Consider the following 23,279-nt stretch of genomic DNA (forward strand, 5'->3'; position numbering starts at 1 on the left):
CAAACAGCAGGAAGTAAAGTGACTTGCTCAAGGCATTGCTGGGCATCGGTCAGGTCTGTTTCATTCATTCAACAAATATTTATAGAGAGCTTACGATGAGCCAGGTACTGTCAGGGATACAGCAACAAACAGAAAAAAAACCCTGCCCTTGCGGAGAAACAAATACACAGTAAAATCCATAGTGTGTCAGAAGGTTGGTGAGTGCTATGCAGGAGAACAAAGCAGGAGAGCAGGCTAGGGATGGGGTTGGGGTAAAGGGCACTTTTTAAATGTGTGGTCAGGGAAGGCCTCACTAAGGAAGTCATTCTTGAGCAAACGGCTGTGGGAGGTGAAGGATCTGTGGGAACAGGGTTCTCAGCAGAAGGACCAGCAGGTGCAAAAGTCCTGAGAGTTCAAAGCAGCCAGGAAGCCAGTGTGGCTGGACCTGGGGGTCAGAGAGATTGCTTGTGTGGCAGGAAGATAATGGTAGAGGGACAGAGCATGTGGGACCTCATCGGCCATTGAGGTAGCTTTGACTTTGAATGAGATGGGAGCTGGTGGAGGGTTCTAGCAGAGGAGGGACCTGATTTTACCTGAGTTTATCTTATCCCATGGCCTGCGCTCCTTCCTGGCACCTTGTTTGGGGGCTTTGAGTCCAGCTTTGAGATATGGGTTCTATAGTTGGCCCAGCTACTCACTACCATGCAACCTGGGAACCACCTCCCCATGCAGAGCTTGTACTGAGTCTTTTGGAAAAGAGCTGATCCCCACTCTCTGGAACTCCGTGTCCACTGGATGCAGTCCCCAGCCCCACTCCGGGCCTCCGTTTCCCATCCAAACGAGGGAGGGAGTGAACGAGACGAGCGTGAGGGCCCTTTCCCTCTCTCATTCTCCTGTGAGGCTCAGTGTGGTTGGGGCCCCAGGTCTGAGGGAGGCCACAGATTCCTGACCAGGCCTCTCACCCTGAAAAGTCAGGCCAAGGCATCCGTCTCCAGCTGCTTCCAGCCGTTGTCTTCCTTTCAGACCCAGATCACATCCCCACTGCCCTCTGGAGAAGGGGCCCCTCATGTTAGTAATTAAGGCCTGAAGATATTTGAACTATCTCATTCTTTAAAAGAAATTGATTTGTTACGCAGGGACAATTCTTAGTTTTATTCGCTTATAAACATTTTATAATTGCACAAGTAAAAAGAAAAAAAACTCTTAAACAAAAAGAAAAATGTGCTCAGTATCTCACTCCCAAAGATAGATTAGAACAGTTAAGTAAATACGATTCTAGACTGTTTCTTGATATCTCTCTATATACATAAGTGCATTTCTGTATTTAAAAAAATTGATCACGCTACATGTGCCACTTTATAACGCATCATCTCACTTAATGGAGTGCAGTGGACATCTTTTCACCTCAATAAATTTGTGTCAACATCATTATCTTTTAACCATATAATTAACAATTCTTAATTTTATTTTTTCCCCAAACTCCTCAACTATACCAGGAAAATAACCCAGATAGTACAAATAAAAACTAAACGAGGGAAAAAATCCATAATTCCGTCCCCAAGAAAGGCACCAAAACAACTTTGTGTATACCATTCTAGACTTTTATTAATATTCATATATTCATGAAATATGTGCATATTTTTAAAATAAAAAACTAAGTAGTGCTGTTTCCTACCTTTTCACTTTATATAATGGACATCTTCCATTTTAATAAACACCCATCTACATCACCTTTTTTTTTTTTTAACATTTTTATTGGGGTATAATTGCTTTACAATGGTGTGTTAGTTTCTGCTTTATAACAAAGTGAATCAGTTATACATATACATATGTTCCCATATCTCTTCCCTCTTGCTACATCACCATTTTTAATAGCTGCGTTGGTATTCCATCCAGAAAGAGGATCATCTTTTTTAGCTAATCCCTTTTTGATGGATGTTTAGGTTGTTTTCCATTTAAATTATATTTAATACCAATTATTACTTTACGACAACTTCTTAGAACACTTAAGCTGAAGGGTTGCACATTTTTAGAGGTTTTTGGAGCCTGTGCCAATTGCCTTCTGGAAAGTTCACTTAGCTCTCCCATCCTGGGCAGTGTGTTTCCCCATAAGGCCAGGAATTCTGAGTGTCTTCTGAATGGCTTCTCTTTGGATTTGTTTAAAGCAAAGACTGTCCTGAGGAGGCGGAGGCTCCAACGGATCTCCAGGCTAACTCTAAGAAGGAGGAGGAATATCGCAGGAACATCTGGAAGGGCTTCCTCATCTCCATCCCCTACTCGGCCAGCATCGGGGGCACCGCCACCCTCACGGGCACGGCCCCCAACCTCATCCTGCTTGGCCAGCTCAAGAGGTAAAAGCCAGCGCCCCACCCACTCCCCAGCACTGGAGTTTCTGTTCCTTCTATTCTTCTCCTCCTCCTTCATCCAACATTCAGGGGTGTCTGTTGAATGTCTTCTATTGGCCAGGCTCTGGGGACCCAGCGATGCACAAACCCCAGCAAAGTCCTTACTCTGGGGCACTTCCATTCTGGTGGGAGAGACAAGCAATACAGGAAAAAGCAAAGGAATATATAATATGTTGGTGTGACAAGTGATGAAATAAAGCAGGATAATGGAGTAGAGGTGACAGGAGTGATGCTGTTTTATGTAGGTTGGTCATGGTTGTGTGATCTCTCTGATATGGTGACATTTGAGCAGAGACCTAGAAGTGAGGGGATGAACTCTGTGGACACAGGAGGGAACAGCAACCCAGACAGAGGGAATAGCTTGTACAAAGGTGGGACTGTCCTGGGGAACAGCACAAAGCCCAGCCAGGCTGGGGTTCAGAAGGGGATAAGGTAAGAAGAGGCCAGACTAAGGCAACAACTGTAAGGACGCGGCTCTTCCTAAAAGTGAGATGGGGAGTCAGAGGAGAGCTGAGAGCCGAGGGGTGACACGATATGACATCTCCTTCTAAAACCAACCCCAGTGGGAGGTGTTGGCATGTGGCTGTGATGTGCCGTGAGAAGCTTTGCAACCAGCCACACGGGCCAGCAGTGGAGCGGATTCTGCCAAGAAGTGAAATCTCCCCATCGCTGAAACTGTTCAAGCAGAGGCTGGGTGGCCATCTGTCAGGGCATGAGAATCAGAGAAGGATTCGACAAGGTGGCTTGTCGTTGATTCCATTATTCCAAACCTCTTAGTCTGAAGATTTAAAAAATCCTTAGAATCCTTCAAGATTCTAAGTATTTTCAGATTCCAGGATTCTGAGAGGTGGGGTTTCTAAGATTTCATTGCAGTGGAGATGCATTTAATCTATGATTGTAAGTATTTGACAAACAAACAGCAACAAAACTATTTGATATTCAACATGGCCACGTGTGCTGGCCAGCTTCTTTATCTGGTATTCAACCAAAGAATCAAGGACTTACTGGGATGATGGAGGGAAAGCTGGTTCGGTTGGTCTTCCTGAGAGTGGGCTTGGTGTACATAAATCAGTACTATACTTGCGGGTAGTCAAAATTATTTTCATGAGAAAACTTAAGTACGCCCATGTCTTACCTCATGAACCAATTTTAAAACCTTAACCCTGCACCATATTCTCAGGTTCTCAAATCCTTTGATTTTAAGAGTATGATGAAAAACAGTGATTCTCAGCCATGGGTGCATGTTAGAGTCTCCAGGGAAGGTGAAAAAAATATGCTTGGATCTCAGTTGCAGAGATTCTGATTCAGGAGGTAGCAGTATTTCCCCAATTGATTTCAGCCCACTGCAAACCTTCGGTGTCTTTTCGTCTCCATTCTTTGAGCAAGACTTGGCTGTGAGACTGGAAAACCAGAAAGATGGCCCTGCTTCAGATGTAGGGACGATCCGGGCTGACTCTTTAGTCTCCTCATTTAGCAGGAAGTGCTGGCAAAGGGGCAGTTGACTGGGAGGACAAAGCAGAGTCTTGGGTATTAGTTCTTGCTGGAGCACATCCCCAGGGCTGGACAGGAAAGACGTGGACTCTGGGGGCCTCAGGGGCTGGTCCTGAGTTGGGGGTTGGGGAGAATGGGAGGGCATTTGCTATCAGAGGGTTTTTAGGCTGCCTGTCTGCTCTGATGTGAGCAAGCCTTTGTTCCGACTTGAAAAGAAATTAGGGGGAAAATGCTGGAGCTGTAAGTAAAAGTATCAAACATGAAGGATTTTGCGTAAAGTGCACGCAAACTACATGCAAATCATATACAACATTTAATTGCACGAGCTAGGACCTTCTGGTCAGGAAGGAGGGTATTTGAAAGGAATATGGGGTTAATATGGGGTTCTGAATCCCCATCGGGGAACCTGGGGAGACAGGGAAATGGCTGCCCTGAATGTTCTCCTTGGCCTTTGCTCCCCAAATACATTTTATGAGTTTATTCTGATCATGCACGATATAGACACATTATAGAACACTCAGAAAATACAGAAAAAAAATTTGAACGACGTTCAATCCCACTGTTAATATTTAGCATACTTCCTTTAGTTTTCGTCTGTAAGTATATGTGCATCCACCGGCGTGGCTGACCTCGGCGGGCTCTCACCTCCCTCTTTTCTCCAGTTTCTTCCCACAGTGCGACGTGGTGAATTTCGGCTCCTGGTTCGTCTTCGCCTTCCCTCTTATGCTGATGTTCCTGTTGGTGGGCTGGCTCTGGATCTCCTTCCTGTATGGAGGGATAACCCTGAGGTACCCTGGTGTTTCACCTGAGCTTTGCGGCGGGATGAACCGTGCTCAGTAGCGAGTGGCCGTCCTAAGTCGTTAGAGTTTCATGTCAGATGTGGCGCCTGTAGTCCTCCTCGCCTCCCAGGGATGTGGGGATTACAGGTGCTGTGGGACGTCGCCTGCTAAGCCCAGGCCCTCAGTGAATGTCGCTCACCATCAATAATTACTAACAGTGTTGTTACTTAAGTAAGGTACACACTCATATCAGAGGAGCAGGTGTGTAGCGTTTCCCATTTCACAGGACCTCAGTACAGGAGAGAGTCTGGGGGGTCATGAGGACAAGGTATCAAATAACATTGACTCAGACAGTGAGAAAAATATTCCTTTATCGACTCATGTAGAATCGATCTGCTTATGCTGGGGAGAAAGTCTCAGTAGGGTGAGGAAAAACTTTAACTCTCTAACCTTTCCAAATTAGCCTTTTAAAAAAGAAAGAACAAGCCTCAGGCCCAGAGACTAAAGGCAGCAGTGGTATCTAGCCATTTTGCTTTGCTTTCATGTCTTTATTTTTGTGAGTACTCTTTTTTTTTTTTTTTTTTTTTTTTTTTTTTTGCGGTACACGGGCCTCTCACTGTTGTGGCCTCTCCCGTTGCGGAGCACAGGCTCCAGACACGCAGGCTCAGCGGCCATGGCTCACGGGCCCAGCCGCTCCGCGGCATGAGGGATCTTCCTGGACCGGGGCACGAACCCATGTCCCCCGCATCGGCAGTCGGACTCTCAACCACTGCGCCACCAGGGAAGCCCTGTGGGTACTTTCTATGTATGACAAGTGATTCTTGTTTTCTACGTATGGGAGCGATAGAAAGTTTTCCATTTAAATACATTTCTTTAATTAAAATGCTGAGTCTAGTTGGAGGAAAATGTTAAGGAAACACGAGCCCCGTGGTGTGTGGCTATACGAACGTTTGTGAAAGTAGGTTATGAATGCCTGGAGTTTGGGGAATACTAAAATAGGAGCTGCAGCTCAGGGCTGGGGTAGCAGGCATGTCATAAAGTCATTCTCTGATTCAGTCCCATCACCTCTCTGGGCCTTAATTTTTCTCATCTGTAAAATGGGACCAGTAAGAGCTACTCTGGATCAAAGAGATGTGAAAACACCTTGAGAATAGAAAGGCTCTGATCGTGGTGTTCCTTGATCCCTCAGAGCAGAAACTCAGGGTTCAAAGCCCAGCTTAGCCTAGAGAAGCAAGCCCAGACATTGGACTCAGATAAACCAGAGTTCACATCATGGTTCTGCATGACCTTGAGCAACTCTGTCACCTCCCTGAGCCTTTGGTTCTTTAATTTCTTCACTTGTAGATGGGGGATAATAACGAGCTACGCCTAAAATAAAGTCTAAATGAGGGAGAGTGCGAAAACTGCCCAGTGCTGAGCCTGAAACAGAGCCCCTTTCTCCTGTCTGCCTGTTCCTTGGACATCTGCAATACTTGGTCTCGGAGGAGGCTGTGATGAAGGAAATGCAGGTGGAGGGAAGCCCAGTGAGAGAGGTGTTTCTGGGTGGGTAGCAGGAAAGGTTCCGGCTAATCCCATGACACCAGCTTCCTTCAGCAAGTATCCACTGAGCATCTGCTACATGCCTGATGCTGTCACACAGGTGCTGAGGATGCAACCCCTGGGCAAGACTGAGGCACTCCTGCCCTTGGGGAGCTTGCAGTCTAGGTCGGGGGAGACAGACAGTGAACAACTAATCAAAGCAGAAATACCAGTCATGATTAGTGCTGGGAGGGAAATGGATGGTGAGATCTGATGGTGCACGCTAGAGGGCTCTCACCTTACTGGGAGGGCAGGAGAGCTTCCTTGGGAAAGTGCGTTTGGAGCAGGAATAGGAAGAGTGAATAGATTAACTCAGTAAAGGGGAGAAGGAAATAGGGGTGATGAAAAGCATTCCGGGCAGATAGAGCAATGAGTGCAAAGGCCCCCAGGCCAGAGGTAGCAAGGGGTCTTCTGCAAATGAAAAAAGGTTAAAGGGACTGAGTTCAGGGTGTGAGGGAGATTTGTGGGCGATGAGGCAAAATGATCAACTGGGCATGATTTTACCTCCCCCCACCTCACCCCGACCCAGGGACTTTTGGCAACGTCTGGAGACATTTTGCTTGTCACAGCCAAGGAAGTACTCCTGGGGTCCGTGGGGTAGAGGCCAGAGGTGCTGCGAAACATTCTACAACATACAAGTCAACCCCCTACACCTCACAACAAAGAATGATCCTGCCCCAATATTGTCAAGAGCTCCAAGACTGAGAAACCCTGGGTTAGATCACTGAGGGCCTTGTGGGACATGGATCTTCACAAAAAAGAACCATTGTGAGTTTTTTAGAAAGCATTTATTTTTTTAATTTGGATAAGCAACACATACACACGGTTCAAAAATCAAAAACAATACAAAGAGGTATGCAGTGAGAATTCTTCCCAACCATGCCTTCGATTACCCAGTCACCCAATATATCCCTCCCAAACAGGTATCCACTTTTATTGGTTTCTCGGGTAATCTTCCAGAGTTTCCATAAGCAAATACAAGCAGATACTATATATTTTCTGGTGACTGGTCTCCCTGACAGATACCATTTTGTATAGTAACAGGTATTTTTGTAAGGTAGATTTCCATAGGAGGGAGTTCTTTTTTTTTTTTTTAATTTATTTATTTATTCATTTTTGGCTGCATTGGGTCTTTGTTGCTGAGCGCGGGCTTTCCTCTAGTTGCGTCGACCAGGGGCTACTCTTCGTTGCGGTGCGCGGGCTTCTCATTGGGGTGGCTTCTCTTGTTGCGGAGCACGGGCTCTAGGTGTGTGAGCTTCAGTAGTTGTGGCACGCGGGTTCAGTAGTTGTGGCTCACGGGCTCTAGAGCGCAGGCTCAGTAGTTGTGGCGCACAGGCTTAGCTGCTCCGCGGCTTGTGGGATCTTCCCGGACCAAGGCTCAAACCCGTGTCCCCTGCATTGGCAGGTGGATTCTCAACCACTGCGCCACCAGGGAAGCCCCATAGGAGGGATTTCTGGCTCAGAGAATAAACACTTTATTTTAATAGATATTGTCCAGTCGTTCTCCATAGGAATTGCACTAATTTGTTCCCCCATTTACAATGTATGAGAGTGTCTGTTTCCATGCAGCAAAGTGGATTTTTGCCAATCTGATAAGAGAAAAATAATTTGCGTTTATTTTAGAAGCAATTTTGAGAAACTTTTCATATTGAGGAGCAATATGAAAACTTTTCATATATTCATGGGAGACCCTGGTATTTCCTTTCCTGTGAATTGTTAAACTGTGTGTTTATATCTTTTGTACATTTAAAAAATTGATTGTTGGTCTTGGTTTTATTGATTTCGAGTACTCTTTCTATATTGAAAGATTAGTGCTTATTTTGAGTATGAGTTGCAAATATTTTTTCCTGATTTTTTACTTTGATTATAGTGCTTTCTTCCATGCAGAAATTTTTAGAAACATTTTATGTAGATGAATTTATCAATCTTTTCTTATGTGTCTTCTGAATTTTCAATTACAGTTAGAAAGGTCTTTCCATTATAGGAGTTATAAAAGAATAATCCCATGTTTTCTTCTAGTATTTTAATATTTTTTATGTTTAAATTTTTTATCTATTTGGAGCTTATCCTTAGGGTGCAGTGTAAGGATCCAACCTTGGGGTACAGGTTTGGATCCAACTTTTTTCTTTTGTTCCAGATGGCCCTCCAGTTGTCCTGATACCATTTACTGACACACAAACGTTTTTAATTTTAATGAAGTCAATTTATCTGTTTTTGGTTGCTTGTGCTTTTCGTATCATGTCTAAGAAATACTTGCCTAATCTGAAGCCATGAAAATTTACCCTTATGTTTTCTTCGAAAAAATGCTACAGGTCTAGCTCTTCTTCTATTTAGGTCTTTGATCCATTTTGAGTTAAATTTTGTATGTGGTATGAGGTAGGGGTCCATGCTCATCTTTTTGCATGTGGCTATCCAGTTGTCTTAACACCATTTGTTGAAAGACTATTCTTTCCCCATTGAATGGTGTTGGTACCCTTATCAAAAATCAATTGACCCTAGAAATGTGGGTTTATTTCTGGACTCTCAGTTCGATTCCATTGATCTGTATGTCTAACATCAATGACTGAATAGGTCATCTTTTCTACACCAAGCTGGGATACCAACTTTATCGTAGATTGAATCCCCATTTATGGTTTTCTCTATTTCTGGACTTGCTATTTTATTTCCTTGGTTTATCTGTTTATTCATGAGTCTGTTTGACCCCCTAAAGGATTTTAAGCCTGGGAGCCATATGATCAGTTTCACATTTTTAGAAGACTATCCAGGCTATAGGTGGGCAGAACAGATTTTAGAAAGGGAACATAGAGGCAGGCCGACCACTCAGCAGGCTGTTGCAGAGTCTCCAAAACAGAGATAGTGAGACCTGGCCAGATGGTGGTGGGGTAGATGAGACGCCAGTTAGACTGCAGTGGCCGCTGGTAACCTCCCCACTTTCTGTTTCAGGGGCTGGAGGAAGAAGAAATCTGAGATCAGAAGTGATGCAGAAAGTAGGGCTCGAGCCATGATTCAGGAGGAATTCCAGAACCTGGGGCCCATCAAGTACGTGGCACAGGGGTTCTCAGGGTGGGGAGAGAGCCAGGTACTAGACTTTCAAGACAGCTACCTCTTGACTTAATCCCTGACCCCCTTGGAGACTGAGTCCCAAGGGGATTTCAGGACCAACGGCCTGGGAGCCTAGAGATGGAGGGTGGGGAGATGACTTACACAGTCGGCTCTTGCCCTGTCGCTGGGGTAGATACCCTGAGGACCAGTAAGCCTCTCAGGTTGAACTTGGAGGGGGAACCTGTCACCTTCCCGCCTAATGCACACTTTCCTTCCTGGTTCATGGAATACCGGATGCTGCCTTGGGTGGCTTCCAGAAGCTTGTTTCGTGCATATTTCTCATGTAGTGAAAATAACTAAGAGTTAGCAGGCCTTCACACAAGGTCTGACTCTGCCACTAATTTTTTGTGTAGCCTTGGGCAAGGCACTAACCCTCTCTGGGCCCTGCTCCCTGATCTGTGAAATGGGCACATTGGGTAGATATTTGCTGCAACATTTAGGGATTCTCTCTTTCTGCCTCTGTCTACCGCTCTCTCCATGTCTGTCCCTCTCTGTGTCTGTCCCCCTCTGTATGTATGACTGTTCCTCTCTCTTTGCCTACCTCTCTGTTTCTGTCAGTTTCCTTTCTCTCTGCTTTTCTGACTCTGTCTCTGTTTCACTTCTTTCTCTCTCTGGATTGTCCCTAGGACTATGGGAAATTCCCAGCAGGAGTGATATGAATGGTTTGTGGGGAGGGGTGCCTGATGCTCAGGAAGGATCCTAGGGCAGCATGGGAGCCCCAGGAAAGGAATCACTTACACCTGGGACACCACTCCCCTCACTCTCGGGACCACCTGGGGAGTGAACTACTTCCAGCTTTCAGAGGTAGGGCCTGGCCCAGTCACACCCAGTGGGCCCCTGCCTGAGGGCTTCCTGTGCTGTGGTCCAGCCACAGCCCACGGTCACAATGGTGTCTGCATCTCTGTGCCACAGGTTTGCCGAACAGGCCGTGTTCATCCTTTTCTGCATATTCGCCATCCTCCTCTTCTCCCGGGACCCGAAGTTCATCCCTGGCTGGGCCAGCCTCTTCACCCCTGGGTGAGACTCTGGGGACCCATGGGATGGAGTCCAACAGGGAAGACTCGGGGCTGGGCCGCCGGAGCTGAGGAGGCAGTGTAGCTGGGGAGAACTGGGCTAGGTTTCCACCTCTCATCCCATGTAATTATTAACAGTTCCTTCTTTTGCCCTCAAAAGTGTTTAGGTTTGGATGATAAAACATTTAGCGTCTCCTGTGTTAAGAGCTTTGCCTTTGGAATCAGACAGAACTGGGTTCGAATGCCAGCTCCGCCACTTACAAACTGTGCAACCCTGAACACGTCATTCATTCATTCATTCACTCAAACAACTTTTATCGAGCACCTATTTTTTGTTAAACATTATGCCAGCAGCTGGGGACTGAGATAAAAACAAATAGACAACAAAATAACTGCAAATTGTAATGAGTGCTGTGAAAGAAGGAGTGAGAGGGTTATACTCTCAAAGAATGGACTGGGGGGCATTGACTTTGGATAGGTTCTGGAAAGAACCAAAGTTTAGGAAGAGTAAAAATTAGAGACACACTGGGAATATCTACTAAAAGCCTGAGGTGGAAATCAACATTTGAAGAACTGAAAGAAGCCCAGTGTAACCAGAGCCTGGTGGGAGGGAGGCAAATTGGCAGACATGTGACTGGAAGGGCAGGTGAGGACCAGACCATGAAGGGTCTTGTTGGATATGCTAAGAGTTTTGGTCTTGTTTTTTTTTTTTTTTTTTTCTTTTAATGGGAGATCAGTAGCAAGCTATTGGAGGGTTTTAAGGTACTTAATCTCTCTGTGCCTCAGCGTTCTCATCTGTAAAATGGTATTGTAAATAGTCCAATTCTCATTGAATTGTTCTAAGGAGCAGTGAGCTAATACATGTCAAGTGATTAGACTGGCACCTAGAAAGAGCTCAATCACATGTTAGCTGTATTTATTAGGGAATGGATAGTGGGGGCAAAATATAGGTGGGGAGAACAGTTAGGAGCTATAGCACCACCTAGATGACCCCAGCGGTCGTCAAACCAAGGCTCATGGACCAAATCTGGTCCACCGCTTGTTTTTGAATTTTTTTTAATGTTTTTAAGTGGCTAGGGGAAACATTTTGTGGCACATGAACATTATATGAAATTCAAATTTCAGTATCTACAAATAAAGTTTTATTGGAACACAGCCACACCTATTCATTTACGTATTGTCTGTGGCTGTTTTCGTATTGTGTGCCCTTTAGAGGAGATGTGTACTGAACCCTGGTTGAGGATGAAAGCTTCGATGGCTTGAATGAAAGTGGAGGCAATGGAGATGGAGCAGACAAGATATATTTCAAAGTTGGAAATGATAGGACTTGCTACTGGGTGGGATTTGGGGGCATGAGGGAAAGGAGTACCTGCACAGGTGGGTAGTTGGAGAATAACATTTCTTTAGGGGGTTGGGGGTGGCTTATCAACAATTCCATTTTGCAGTTGTTTTAGACGTGTCAAGTCTAGAATGCCTTTCAAATACTGCAAAGGGTAGTTGGATGCGCAAGCCTGAAGCTCAGAGGAGTCAGGTTGAAGATATAAATCCGGGGGTCACCATATAAATTTCCAATTTAAATCCCTAGGAATTGATGGGCTCAGCCAGGGAAAGCATATAGGAGCGTAGAGAAGACTCTGAGGAACCCCAACGTTTAGGAGCTGGGTAGAGAATGATCCCATTAGAGAAAATGGAGAAGAAGCAGTCCGCGAGGTAGGGGGAAAACACTGGAGCAACGGACTAGCGCAGGTCAAGAGAGGGGAGTGTTTAAGGAAAGAGTGAGTGGGCAAATGTGTCAAATTCTGGTGTGAGTTAGAACACGATTAGATGGAAGATACGTCCTCTGGATTTGGTGAGCTCTGATGATTTTGATCGGCACCGTCCAATAGAGATGTTACGTGAACCACAAATGTGATTTTAAATTTTTTAGTAGTCACATAAAAAAGTAAAAAAAACCAAACAGATGAAATTAATTTGAATAATGTATTTTATTTAACACTATATCATTTCAATATGTAATCCATATAATAAATTATTGTTGAGCTAGTTTACGTCATTTTTTCCACACTAAATCTTCAAAATCTGATGTGTGTTTTACACTTGCCACATTTAGTCTTGTCACATTTCAAGTGTCCAATAGACACATGTGACTCATGGTGACCATACTGGATAGAGCAGCCCTACACACTTCACCCTCTGAGCCGCACACTCCCCCCACCCCTGGTAAAATGGGGGATACACGTTCCAATTTCATGAGGGTTCTTAAGAGGAAGAAACAATATAATATCATGGAGCCAAAAGAAGTGACTCTTATTACCATTCTTTTATTTTTCCAAAATGTAGGTACTTTGGGTTTTTTTCAAATGAAATCTGGTGTTATAAACATTCCAACAATAGTGAAAATCACTTAGAACCTCAGTCTGCAGTTCTGATGTATGTCTTTTTTCTGACTTAAAAAATGCCTGTCTGGGAACTGTTCTACATCGTGATCGCATTGGTGGTTATAGGACTGTATACATTAGTCAAAACTCATTGAACTATATCCTTAAAATGGGTGCATTTTATGGCATGTTAATTATACCTCAATACAACTAATTTTAAAACACATGCAAACTCACTAAAAAGAAGCCTAGCAAACACAAGAATTTTTTAAACAGAAATGTGATTACAGTAAACATAGTATTTGTTGTTTTTTTTAACTTTTTATTGTTTATTGGAGTAGAGTTGATTAACAATGTTGTGATAGTTTCAGGTGTACAGCAAAGTGATTCAGTTATACATATACATGAAACATAGTATTTGTGATCTGCTTTTTTCTTTGTTGTTTAGTTACAAAATTATGCTCATTATAAAAAACTCAAACAATGCTAAATTGAAAAAGTAAAAGTTAGTTTTCCTTCATTCCCCAGAGATTATCACAATTAACAGTTTGGTGTATAACATTTCAGATACACACACACAACCCATATTAATATATACACACATACATATATGTTTACATATAACAAAAAATTGGAAAATACAATAATACGATCATAGACAACCTGCTATTTCTGACCCACTTCATTCTTTTTAAACAGTGCATTGTAGTCTATAGAATGGGCGCATCTTAATTTAACCAATTAAATCCTTTTTGGATCGTGTCCAATACTGCAGATAAAAACTTGCTTTTTTTTTTTAATTTACAAGGTAACTTGGTTGTATTTCCATGTCAAATGTAACAATTGATAATATCTTTTATCCTTTTTTTGAACAGCTGAGGGGTATTTCATTATATATATTGTAATACACAGTGTATTTAAACATGTCCCTACTAAAAATCCTCCATTTTTTTCTAATCTTATCAATAATGAACATCCCGGTACATAATCTGTGTACAAGAGCCCAATTATTTCCTGAGGATAAATTCCTAGAGGTACAACAGCTGGATTAAGGGGTATTCACATGTAAAGTTTTGAAATGTATTGCCAGCATGTGTTTCTCAACATCCTCTTTAGATATTATCACCCTCTTCACGTTTTGCCTGTCTGTTAGCATGTGTTTTGATCTGTATTTCTCTATTACAGTGATATTGACCATCTTTTCCAGTTTCTTGGCTGTTTGAATACTCTTAGTCCCAAATATGTGGGCTGAAGGCCCTTTTGTTGGCACTTGGCTCTGTGCCTCATTGAACTTGGAGCCAGATATATCTGAGTTCAAGGCCATCTCCTCTACAGACTATGGTCTGGCCCTGAGCAAGTTGCTATTGCTCTTTGAGCCTCAGATTCCTCATCTGAAATGGAAGATGCCTGCCCTCAAGGGCTGTTTCTGAGACTTCTGTGGGCTTAACGTCTCCATAGGACATGTTGTGGATCCTTGGAAGGTGGTAGTGAGGTTTTGAGCGGCTATGAGGTGGGCTCCATCTGAGCTCTGCTGGTGTGAATGGGCTGCCTCACCATGTACTAAGCTGCCCATCCCAGGAGGAATGCAAGCAGGAGCTGAACAAATACATACAGGACTGTTACAGGAGCCCCGGTTATGGTGACGCATGGGGGTACCATAGACCCCAACCTTCTGTGGCTCTCAGATTCTCCCCTCTTTGATCAAGTCCCTCTTCCTAGGGTCCTTGAAATGGGAGGATAAACATTTGTTTGGCTCAAGCAGAGTCTAAATGCCCCAGGGAGCAGTGGATAAAGAGCTTCTGCATCCGTGGGTGGTTGCATCCCTGCTGATTGCAGTGCAGAACAGAATCCGGTGGCCGCCGACAGTGTTCCCTTCACGGTGGGCCTAATTCCCTTCGACAGATCCTCATTTGCAAATCTGCCAAACCTTGGCCTGCTGAGATGCCCAGGGTCACATGCTTTGGGGCCTTGTCATTGTAGGTTTATTTCTGATGCTGTCACTGGCGTGTCCATTGTCACCGTCTTGTTCTTCTTCCCGTCGCAAAAGCCATCTCTCAAGTGGTGGTTTGACTTTAAAGGTAAGGTGGGCAAGGCTGGGGTGTCGGTGGCCTGGAGCGTGGTAATCAGTGGCCTGAAGGTGGACTGACAGCCCTATTGTACCAATCACGTGGTGCTGCTTCTTCCCTTGCCCTGTCTGAGCATTTACCGCGTCTGGGTACTCAGTGCTGCCAGCGGGGACAGTCCAGGGCAGGGATTAGCAATTACAGGCCATGGGCCAAATCCAGCTGGCTGGCTGTGCTTATACCGCCTGTGAGCTAAGAATAATGGCTTTCACATTCTTAAAACGGTTGAAAAGAATCAAAAGAAAAATATTTCATGACTCGTGAACGTGGCATGCAATTCAAATTTGTGTCCACAAACAAAATGTTTTTAATTTCTTCAATAAGAGGTTTGCGGACATCTATTAATATTTTCTTTAGTCATATAAGTACCTATACAGTAGCCTCGACTTGGCCCAGAAAAACTCTGGGCCCAAAGCAGGAGTTGCAAGTCAGTTGCCTAAGGGCCCGGAGATGAAAACCTCAAGCTGGGTTTAAATGGATAGCAAGTGGTGGGGGAACTGAGGCAAAACTGGCTCTAGGCATTCAAATTCAGCCTCAGGGAGTCACTGAGCCCTCCACACCAACCTGCCTGTAGGCTGGCCTTCAGATCACCAATCTGTGACCCCACCGGAATTCCAGCCGGTGTCTGCAGAAGAAGGTGCCAACGCCTGCCACCTGTGACAGAGGCTGTGACTGGCCCATCTCCATCTGGGGCAGTGGGATGAGCTCTGGACCAGGAGTCAGGAACTAGGAGGTCATAATCCAACTATCTTCTATTGTTGGAAAAAAATAGCGTATTACACAGGACAGCTCGGGTTTCCAGGAGGAGTGGGGTTTTGTGTGTGTGCAGTGCGGCGTACAGACCAGTAGGGAGCCGATTTCCCAGGGGCGCACAGACTGTAGCAGAGCTGGACCTCGAGGAGGCTTAGGCTGTGGCCCCTGAGGCTCTGCCACTGAACGGGATTCAGTTTTTCTCTTCCTCTCTGCTTCTCTGTCTGTGGCCAGCCAGCTTTCCTCACCATCCACTCTCGGTATCATTTCTTGGTCTGTTCAGAGTTTCAACTGCTTCTGAGTTGTGGCATCTCGGTTGATTTTTCTTCATCCGAGTTCCCGCTTCATTGTAACTTCTGTTCCCTTGTGGGGTAGTGCCCTTTCCCTCACAGTACCTAATCCCACTGCTCCGGCTACTTCCTGCCTCCTGTTTCTGTCTCTCAAAGCATCGAGTCCCACACACCTTCTGCTTCCTCGTAGCAGCTACTCTCTTAAAGGCTGTGCTCCGTCTCCGGGTGTGTCTGCTCCCTCCAGCCACTGCCCCCTCACAGTACCTTTTTTCTCACACGTTCTGCTTCCTCGGAACTCAGCCCGCTCATGGCCTCCATATCACCCGGCCCTCTCTCTCTGTCCGCTCTCGCATCTTCAGTTATCACTTCTCTTCACCGAGTTGTCTCTCTACTTCCTACTGATGCTTCTGAGTCAGAAACTGCTTGGTCCAGCTTGTTCTTATAAAAGCAGATCGCTTCCTACTGTGTCACCTAGTGGCCTCATAGTTTCCTGGCCAGCCTGTGGCCTGGCTGCTCTAGATCAGGTGCCCAGCCATGGTTCTGTCACCTGTGGGTGGGCCCATAAGGCCCAGAGCTTCCTCTCAGCTGGGACTGTGGGGAGGGCACTATGGCATACATGTGCGGAATCCCAGCTCTGTTACGAATTTGCTGGGTGACCTTGAGAAAGTTCCTGTACCCTCTGGGCCTTGCTTTCCCAGTTAGGAAGTGAGTGGGGCCCTTAGTCACTTTTCACCCCTGGCTTTAGCAGTTCTCTAGGACATGTCCAAACGCAAACGCCACATAACATTTTTGTGTGCCGCTGATTGGATGCAGGAGAATGTGTTTGGTGAAACTTGGCCCTCCCTGTCCATCTCTCCTTTCACATTTTTGAAACAGAGGACAGTTTCTGTATTACAAGGAAAACAGCAGCAGAGGATGATGGTAATTGGCAAGACCTTCAGTGTCAGAGCCTGGTGGGATCTGTGGAAAACAGCCAAGCCAACGTCCAAATAAAGGGAGCAGCTGTTACTCAGTCTCCCTGACTGTCCCCGTGTAGGAAAGCACGACTAGTTTTGCCAGATTTGCTGATTTTTTAAGAGAAGCAAAGAATCTGGAATTTATGAAATCTCCCTGATTTTAAACTTTGGCAGCTAACACTGGAAAACGAATACTATGTGGGCCCATCCAGTAGTGTTAAAACACATCTCTAGGTTGGATCCGGCCCATGGAGTGTAGCATCCTGCTTCAGCTGAGGGTTCTTTAAACTGGAGTTTTCAGTGTTGCCCAGTGGGTGGGGAGAGGGAATTCCACCCACACTGCCCATCCTTCGGCAACCAGTGGGCCCGTGCAGACTTGGCCGAAATGATGCTTTCTAGTACTCAACACCCATGTCTTACAGGCAGCCTTAGAGAGTGGTCAGTCAGTTTCCATGGAGAGAAAGTGACTTGATCAAGGTCACACAGCTAGTTAAAAAGAGACAGGAGGTGGAACCCAGACATCCAAGCCAACCTTGATTTTCTTATCTTACCCACTGTCTTCCATTCTTCTATGGATCTGAGTTGCACTTGCAACTCCCTTTATGGTCACTCAGCAAGTATTGATGCCCTGCCTACTATGTGCCAGGCACTGTGCTTGTGGTTGACGATGATGATGATGACGACGATGTTGACGATGATGATGACGATGTTGATGATGATGACGATGTTGTTGATGATGACAACGATGTTGATGATGATGACGATGTTGTTGATGATGATGACGATGTTGTTGATGATGACGATGTTGATGATGATGACGATGTTGTTGATGATGACGACAATGTTGATGATGATGACGATGTTGTTGATGATGATGATGACGATGTTGTTGATGATGATGACAATGATGTGGATGGTGATGTGAACGGTAAGGAGGAGGAAGAGGAGGTGGAGGGTGTCGTTGAGGAGGAGGAGGAAGATGGCCACCATGTGGATGATGACAGCTTCCATTTCCTCTTTGCCCAAAAAGCTCTTCCTCCAGATATCTCCAGAGAAGCCTTCTCTGACTACACCATCTATTAAAAGCACCCCTCCTTTGTCACTCTGTCCCTTTCCTGTATTTTCTTTTTCTTCATAGCACATACAGTGTCCCAACATTATACATTTATTGATTTATCACCTGCCTCACTTATTGGAATATAAGTTTTCCAGTGGGCGGGGTTTTCTCTGTTTTCACCACTCCCATATCCGCAGTGTCTAGAAGAGTGCTTGACACATGGTAGGTCCCCAATATACACTTGTTAAATAAATGACCGAGGACGTGCTCTGGGCCACATCCTGGGCTGAGCCCTTTGCATACATGGGCCCGTGTCATCTTCCCAGCTGGTCTCTGAGAAGGTACTGCTGCTCCCTTTCGCAGATAAGGACACTGAGCCTCAGAGAGGCAGAGCCACTAGCCCAAGTCACATAGCCGAACGGCAGAGCCAGGATTGAATTCTTTCTAGTTCAACCTCAAAGCCTGTGCTTTCAGCTCCTGCTCTAGAAGGCAGCTGGCATAACGTGGAAGTGAGAAATTTAGACAGTTAGAGGCTGCACGTATGAGAAATAGTGGCAAGGGCATGGTTGGATGGGAAAATAATAAAGGCAATAACAGCTAACGTTAATTGCCATTACCATAAGGTGAGCAGTCTTATAAGCACTCACCACTTAACTCACTTCACCTGCATTATATTAAACTCCTCTCAGGGCCTTCTGCCTCCCCTGTCCGGCCCTGAAAAGTGAGTCACTTTACTTTTTCAGACCTTGGCTGTCTCTTTAATGAAATGCTATTTTATTGCCTGAAGGCAGAGGGCTGGGCCTCCTGACATCTCCAGCTGCCTCTTCGAGTTCTGGGTTTAAATCATACATTGTGTTTGGCCCAAGAATCCCCTGGCGGTTTGTGACGTCAGAACCGCCTGGGTACACCCAAGGGCTGCAAATTATCTAGGGGAGGGCCTTTATTAAGTAGCTTTGATTGTCTTTATTATCCAATTATTAACTTTTGTTTTAGAAAACCACGGTGTACAATTTTGAAAAACACTGAAAAGGGGAAACAAAATATCAATGGGTACTAAACCAGGAACTGTCCTGACAGAGGGCGAACTGCTGTGAATGGGCCAGACCCATCCTCCTCCAGAGAGGCCGCTGGCAGCCCGCGGTGAAGAGTGCCAGTTCAGGAGTGCTTATTCGGTACCAGGCACTGGGGCTGTGTGAGTTGAATATATTATTCGACAAGTACTTATGGAGTGACTTCCAGGTGTCAGTCAGGGACACTGGGATACGGCTGCAAACTCACCAGAAACGTCCCTCCACTCACAGCTCCCTCGTTGCTTCATCAGTGCCCACGAGAACCCCCAGGTACGATTATTGTGTCGGGTATTGGCTGAGGATATGGGGGCTTAGAGGCAAGGTCACGTTTCAAGGGCACACAGGGAGCCAGGGTCCAGGAGGATGCTCTCAATGCAGGGATGACAAACTATAGCCCGTGGGCCAAATCGGGCTGCCACCCACTCCGTCAATAGAATTTCATGGAAACACTGCCGCACCCACGTGTGTCCGTTTTGTCTGTGGCGCTTTCATGCTACCGTGGCAGCCTTGCTGCAACAGAGGGCTGCAAAGCCTAAATTAGTCACCCTCCAACTCGCTACAGAAGACATTTGCCGACCCCTTGTTCTAACTACTGCAGACGTGGCTGCTTCTGAAGAAATACAAATCATCCTGTACTCCCGTGGACCAAACATTCCCTTGGTTTCTATTCTCCTGCATTTCCTTCCTCTTTTCTCCCTCTCTGTACACCTTCAGTTACAAAGAGGGCCTTTTCTCTTGTAAATGAGAGTGAAAATAGTACTTACCCAGAGGGGCTTGTCACGAGATTTAAAGGACGTTCTGCGTGTGGACTGCCCAGTTCCAGAAGATTCTCAAGCTGCATTCTGAGTAGAGCAGACGCCCCAAATCAGACGCTGGAGCCAGATTGTGGCTTCCTGGAGACCCCTGAGTGTCCCCACCAAGATGGGGCTGCTGGGGCCGGTATCTCCTCCTCCGGCTGACTGTCCTGAATGTGTGTTGGGCCCCCTCCCTGCCCGGAGGGGAAGGGTGTCCCCTCCCAGGCTAAGTGTCTTCTCTCTGCCCAGCTCCCAACACAGAGACAGAGCCCTTGTTGACATGGAAGAAGGCTCAGGACACGGTGCCCTGGAACATCATCCTTCTCCTGGGAGGGGGCTTCGCCATGGCCAAAGGCTGTGAGGTAAGAGCAGCAGGCAGGCTGCAGGCTGGGGAGGTGAGTGCCGGTCCCGGGGCAGCCGCAGGTGCAAGAGCAGAGGCAGCAGACTACACGGGCCCCGCGGGCACCACAGATTCCCCATCTGCCACGTGAGGGTCATCGTAGTTGACACCTCACAGCTCCCTGCTGTGCCTGGCGCTGCCCAGAAAGAGAGAAGAAAGGTACGATGTAGAATCTCAAGGAGCTTGCAATGAGCATTACACTAGTACTACTACTAATATGACTAGAGGGTCCTGTGGGCACAGAGGAGTAACACCCTAGCAGGCTCACCCTGTACCAGGCACTGTTCAACGTGCTTTACACATATCTCATTTAAACTTCCCAGCAAGCCTATGAGATAGATGCCATCGTTATCCCCATTCTATAGATTAGGAAACTGAGGCACAGGGAGGTAAAGTAACTTGCCTGAAGCCACACAGCTATGTACTCAGGATAAGAATCCAGGTAGTTTGGCTCTAGAGCCTATGCTCTTGACCGCTATGTTAGGTGTTGTGAATATTAATTACTTGGTGTTACTATTAATGTTATTCTAGCGGGCTCTGTGAGCACAGGAGCAGAGCCGGGACTAGACTGAGGGGAGTGAGGCACTGACAGAGCAGAATTTCCGGAGGCACGCAGTCTCAGCACAGCCAGCCCTGCTCAGAGGAAGTGCAGCTTCAGTGTCCAACATGTGTCATAACATATTATCTCATTGAATCCTCACACTGGCTCTCAGGGTTGGGGAATATTTATTTATTTTTAATTTTGGCCGTGTTGGGTCTTCGTTGCTGCACGCAGGCTTTCTCTAGTTGCAGCGAGCGGGGGCTACTCTTTGTTGCGGTGCGCAGGCTTCTCATCGCGGTGGCTTCTCTTGTTGTGGAGCACGGGATCTAGGTGCATGGGCTCAGTAGTTGTGGCTCATGGGCTCTAGAGCGCAGGCTCAGTAGTTGTGGCACACAGGCTTAGTTGCTCTGCAGCATGTGGGATCTTCCCGGACCAGGGCTCGAACCCATGTTCCCTGCACTGGCAGGCGGATTCTTAACCACTGCGCCACCAGGGAAGTCCCGGGAATATTTTTATACCCATTTTCCAGGTAGAAAAACCGAGGCCTGGAAAAATGAAGCAATTCTCTTAAGGTCATACAGTTGCCCTCTGCTTAAGGGGTGGGGTTCGAACTCCAGTCCATCTGATTTCAGAGTCCAGCCTCCTAACGGCTCTGTCTTGAGAACTTCCCAAGTGCCAGGCACCTCAGGAAGCACTTTGCAAATACTGACTCTGTTAATCTTCAAAGACACAGTTGAAGTAGATACTGTTGCTGTCCTCATTTCCAAGATGAGGAAATGGAGGCAACTCGAGGCTAAACAAGTTGCTTACTTTTGTGCAGCCAGAAGGCAGAGCTGGGATTTGAACCCACAGCTCATGAAGCTGGGCCCCACCCCACCCCCCTAAATTTCTCCATGTAAGCCGAGGTATGAGAGGCCACAGCCAGTTAAGGGTCAAATGGGAAATTAAGGTAAAGGAAACCTGAAATGACTTCTCAAATTGCTTACTTTTTAAAATTCGGTTTTGTGTTTGCACGGCAGAAATAGAGACACAGATGTAGAGGACAAACGTATGGCCACCAAGGGGGTAAAGTGGGGTGGGAGGGTGAGAGTGGTGGGATGAATTGGGAGATTGGGATTGACATATATACACTAATATGTATAAAATAGATAACTAATAAGAACCTGCTGTATAAAAATAAATTCAAAAAAAAAAGAAAGGAAAATTCAGTTTTTTTAAAAATTTATTTTATTGAAATAAAGTTGATTTACAATGCTGTGTTAGTTTCTGCTGTACAGCAAATTGATTGTTTTATATATATATACACATTCATTTTCAAATTCTTTCCATTATGGTTTATTACTGGATATTGAATATAATTCCTTATGCTATACAGTAGGACCTTGTTGTTTATCCATTCTCTATATAATAATTTGCATCTTCTAATCCTAACCTCCCAATCCATCCTTCCACCACCCCTCTCCCCCTTGGCAACAAGTCTGTTCTCTATGTCTGTGAGTCTGTTTCTGTTTTGTAAATAAGTTCCTTGTGTGTCATATTTTAGATTCCAAATATAAGTGATACCATACAATATTTGTCTTTCTCTTTCTGACTTCCTTCACTTAGCATGATAATCTCTAGGTCCATCCATGTTGCTGCAAATGGCATTATAAAATTCAGTTTTAATTATCAGTTTCAAATAGTGTTACGGAAACCCAGGCTTGGGATCTGAGTACTTGGATTCAAATCCGAGCTATCCTACTCCTTGCTGGGGCCCTTTAGGCAAGTTCCTTAACTCCTCTGGGCACCAGTTTTCTCAGCTATGAATGGGCTTGAAGTTCTTACTCTATGGGGTTGTTGGGAGTAATTAAAGAAGAGAGTAAATGAAGGGATACACCGCTAACAGGAGCCAAGAGCTCCCTGTGTGTTCTCTCGAAACACTCACTCCATGGTGATTGCGGGTTCAGCTTCCAGGAGGCTGACTCTGAGGCGGGGATTAGTGAGCAGGCATTAGGCTGTGCCCTGTGAAAGGGAGGGAAGGAAGCAGGAGAGGTGGGGAGACTCCGCCCCAGGAGTGGTATAACCTCGGGCAGGACAACTTCCGGTCTGAGCCGGTCCCTCAGGGGCTGACAGTGAAGGCCGTCTGCTGCCTGCACTCCCTGCGCTGGGACAAAAGGCCTTCAGAGTCCCGAGAGCGGAACCATCACGCTATGGACCCCACACCAAGGCCACACTGAAGGGGGACCGGGGGGCACATCCAGCTTCTCTACATAGCTACTCTTTTTATGTGAAATGTGTTTTTATTTTGTTCATTTTTTTCAATAAATGACACATACAAAGGTACAGACTTCAAAAGGAACAAAAAGATGGATGAACAAAAGTACTGTTTTTGTCTCCATTTTAGGAATCCTGAGGACCAGAGAGGTTAAGTGACTCATGCTAGGGAACACAGCTCATAGGTAACAGAGCTGGGCTTTGAACTTGCATCTGTCTGACTCTTCTCACTATTCTCACTATTGCCTCCTACTGGGGATGTATCAGGGAAGGCTTCTGGGAGGAAGTGGCATGTTAGCCATGGCCTTGAGGAGGCCATG

At 45.8% G+C, this 23,279-nt stretch overlaps 1 protein-coding gene across 2 annotated transcripts in view; it reads left to right on the forward strand.

Moving 5' to 3' along the window:
* Positions 1 to 23,279, forward strand: part of SLC13A3 (solute carrier family 13 member 3) — a gene marked incomplete at its 5' end in the record, with an annotated part of 73,353 nt that overhangs the window by 40,568 nt on the left and 9,506 nt on the right. The window contains 6 exons of one of the 2 annotated variants that reach the window (XM_079943923.1): positions 2,145 to 2,330; positions 4,538 to 4,663; positions 9,176 to 9,271; positions 10,247 to 10,351; positions 14,706 to 14,803; positions 20,015 to 20,127. In XM_079943923.1, coding sequence (XP_079800049.1) covers positions 2,145 to 2,330; positions 4,538 to 4,663; positions 9,176 to 9,271; positions 10,247 to 10,351; positions 14,706 to 14,803; positions 20,015 to 20,127 — 724 coding nt within the window. The remainder of the gene's footprint in view (positions 1 to 2,144; positions 2,331 to 4,537; positions 4,664 to 9,175; positions 9,272 to 10,246; positions 10,352 to 14,705; positions 14,804 to 20,014; positions 20,128 to 23,279) is intronic. The other variant, XM_079943924.1, reaches the window with a different exon arrangement.

Source organism: Stenella coeruleoalba (genome assembly GCF_951394435.1).
Source record: "Stenella coeruleoalba genome assembly, chromosome: 15".
NCBI lineage: Eukaryota > Metazoa > Chordata > Mammalia > Artiodactyla > Delphinidae > Stenella > Stenella coeruleoalba.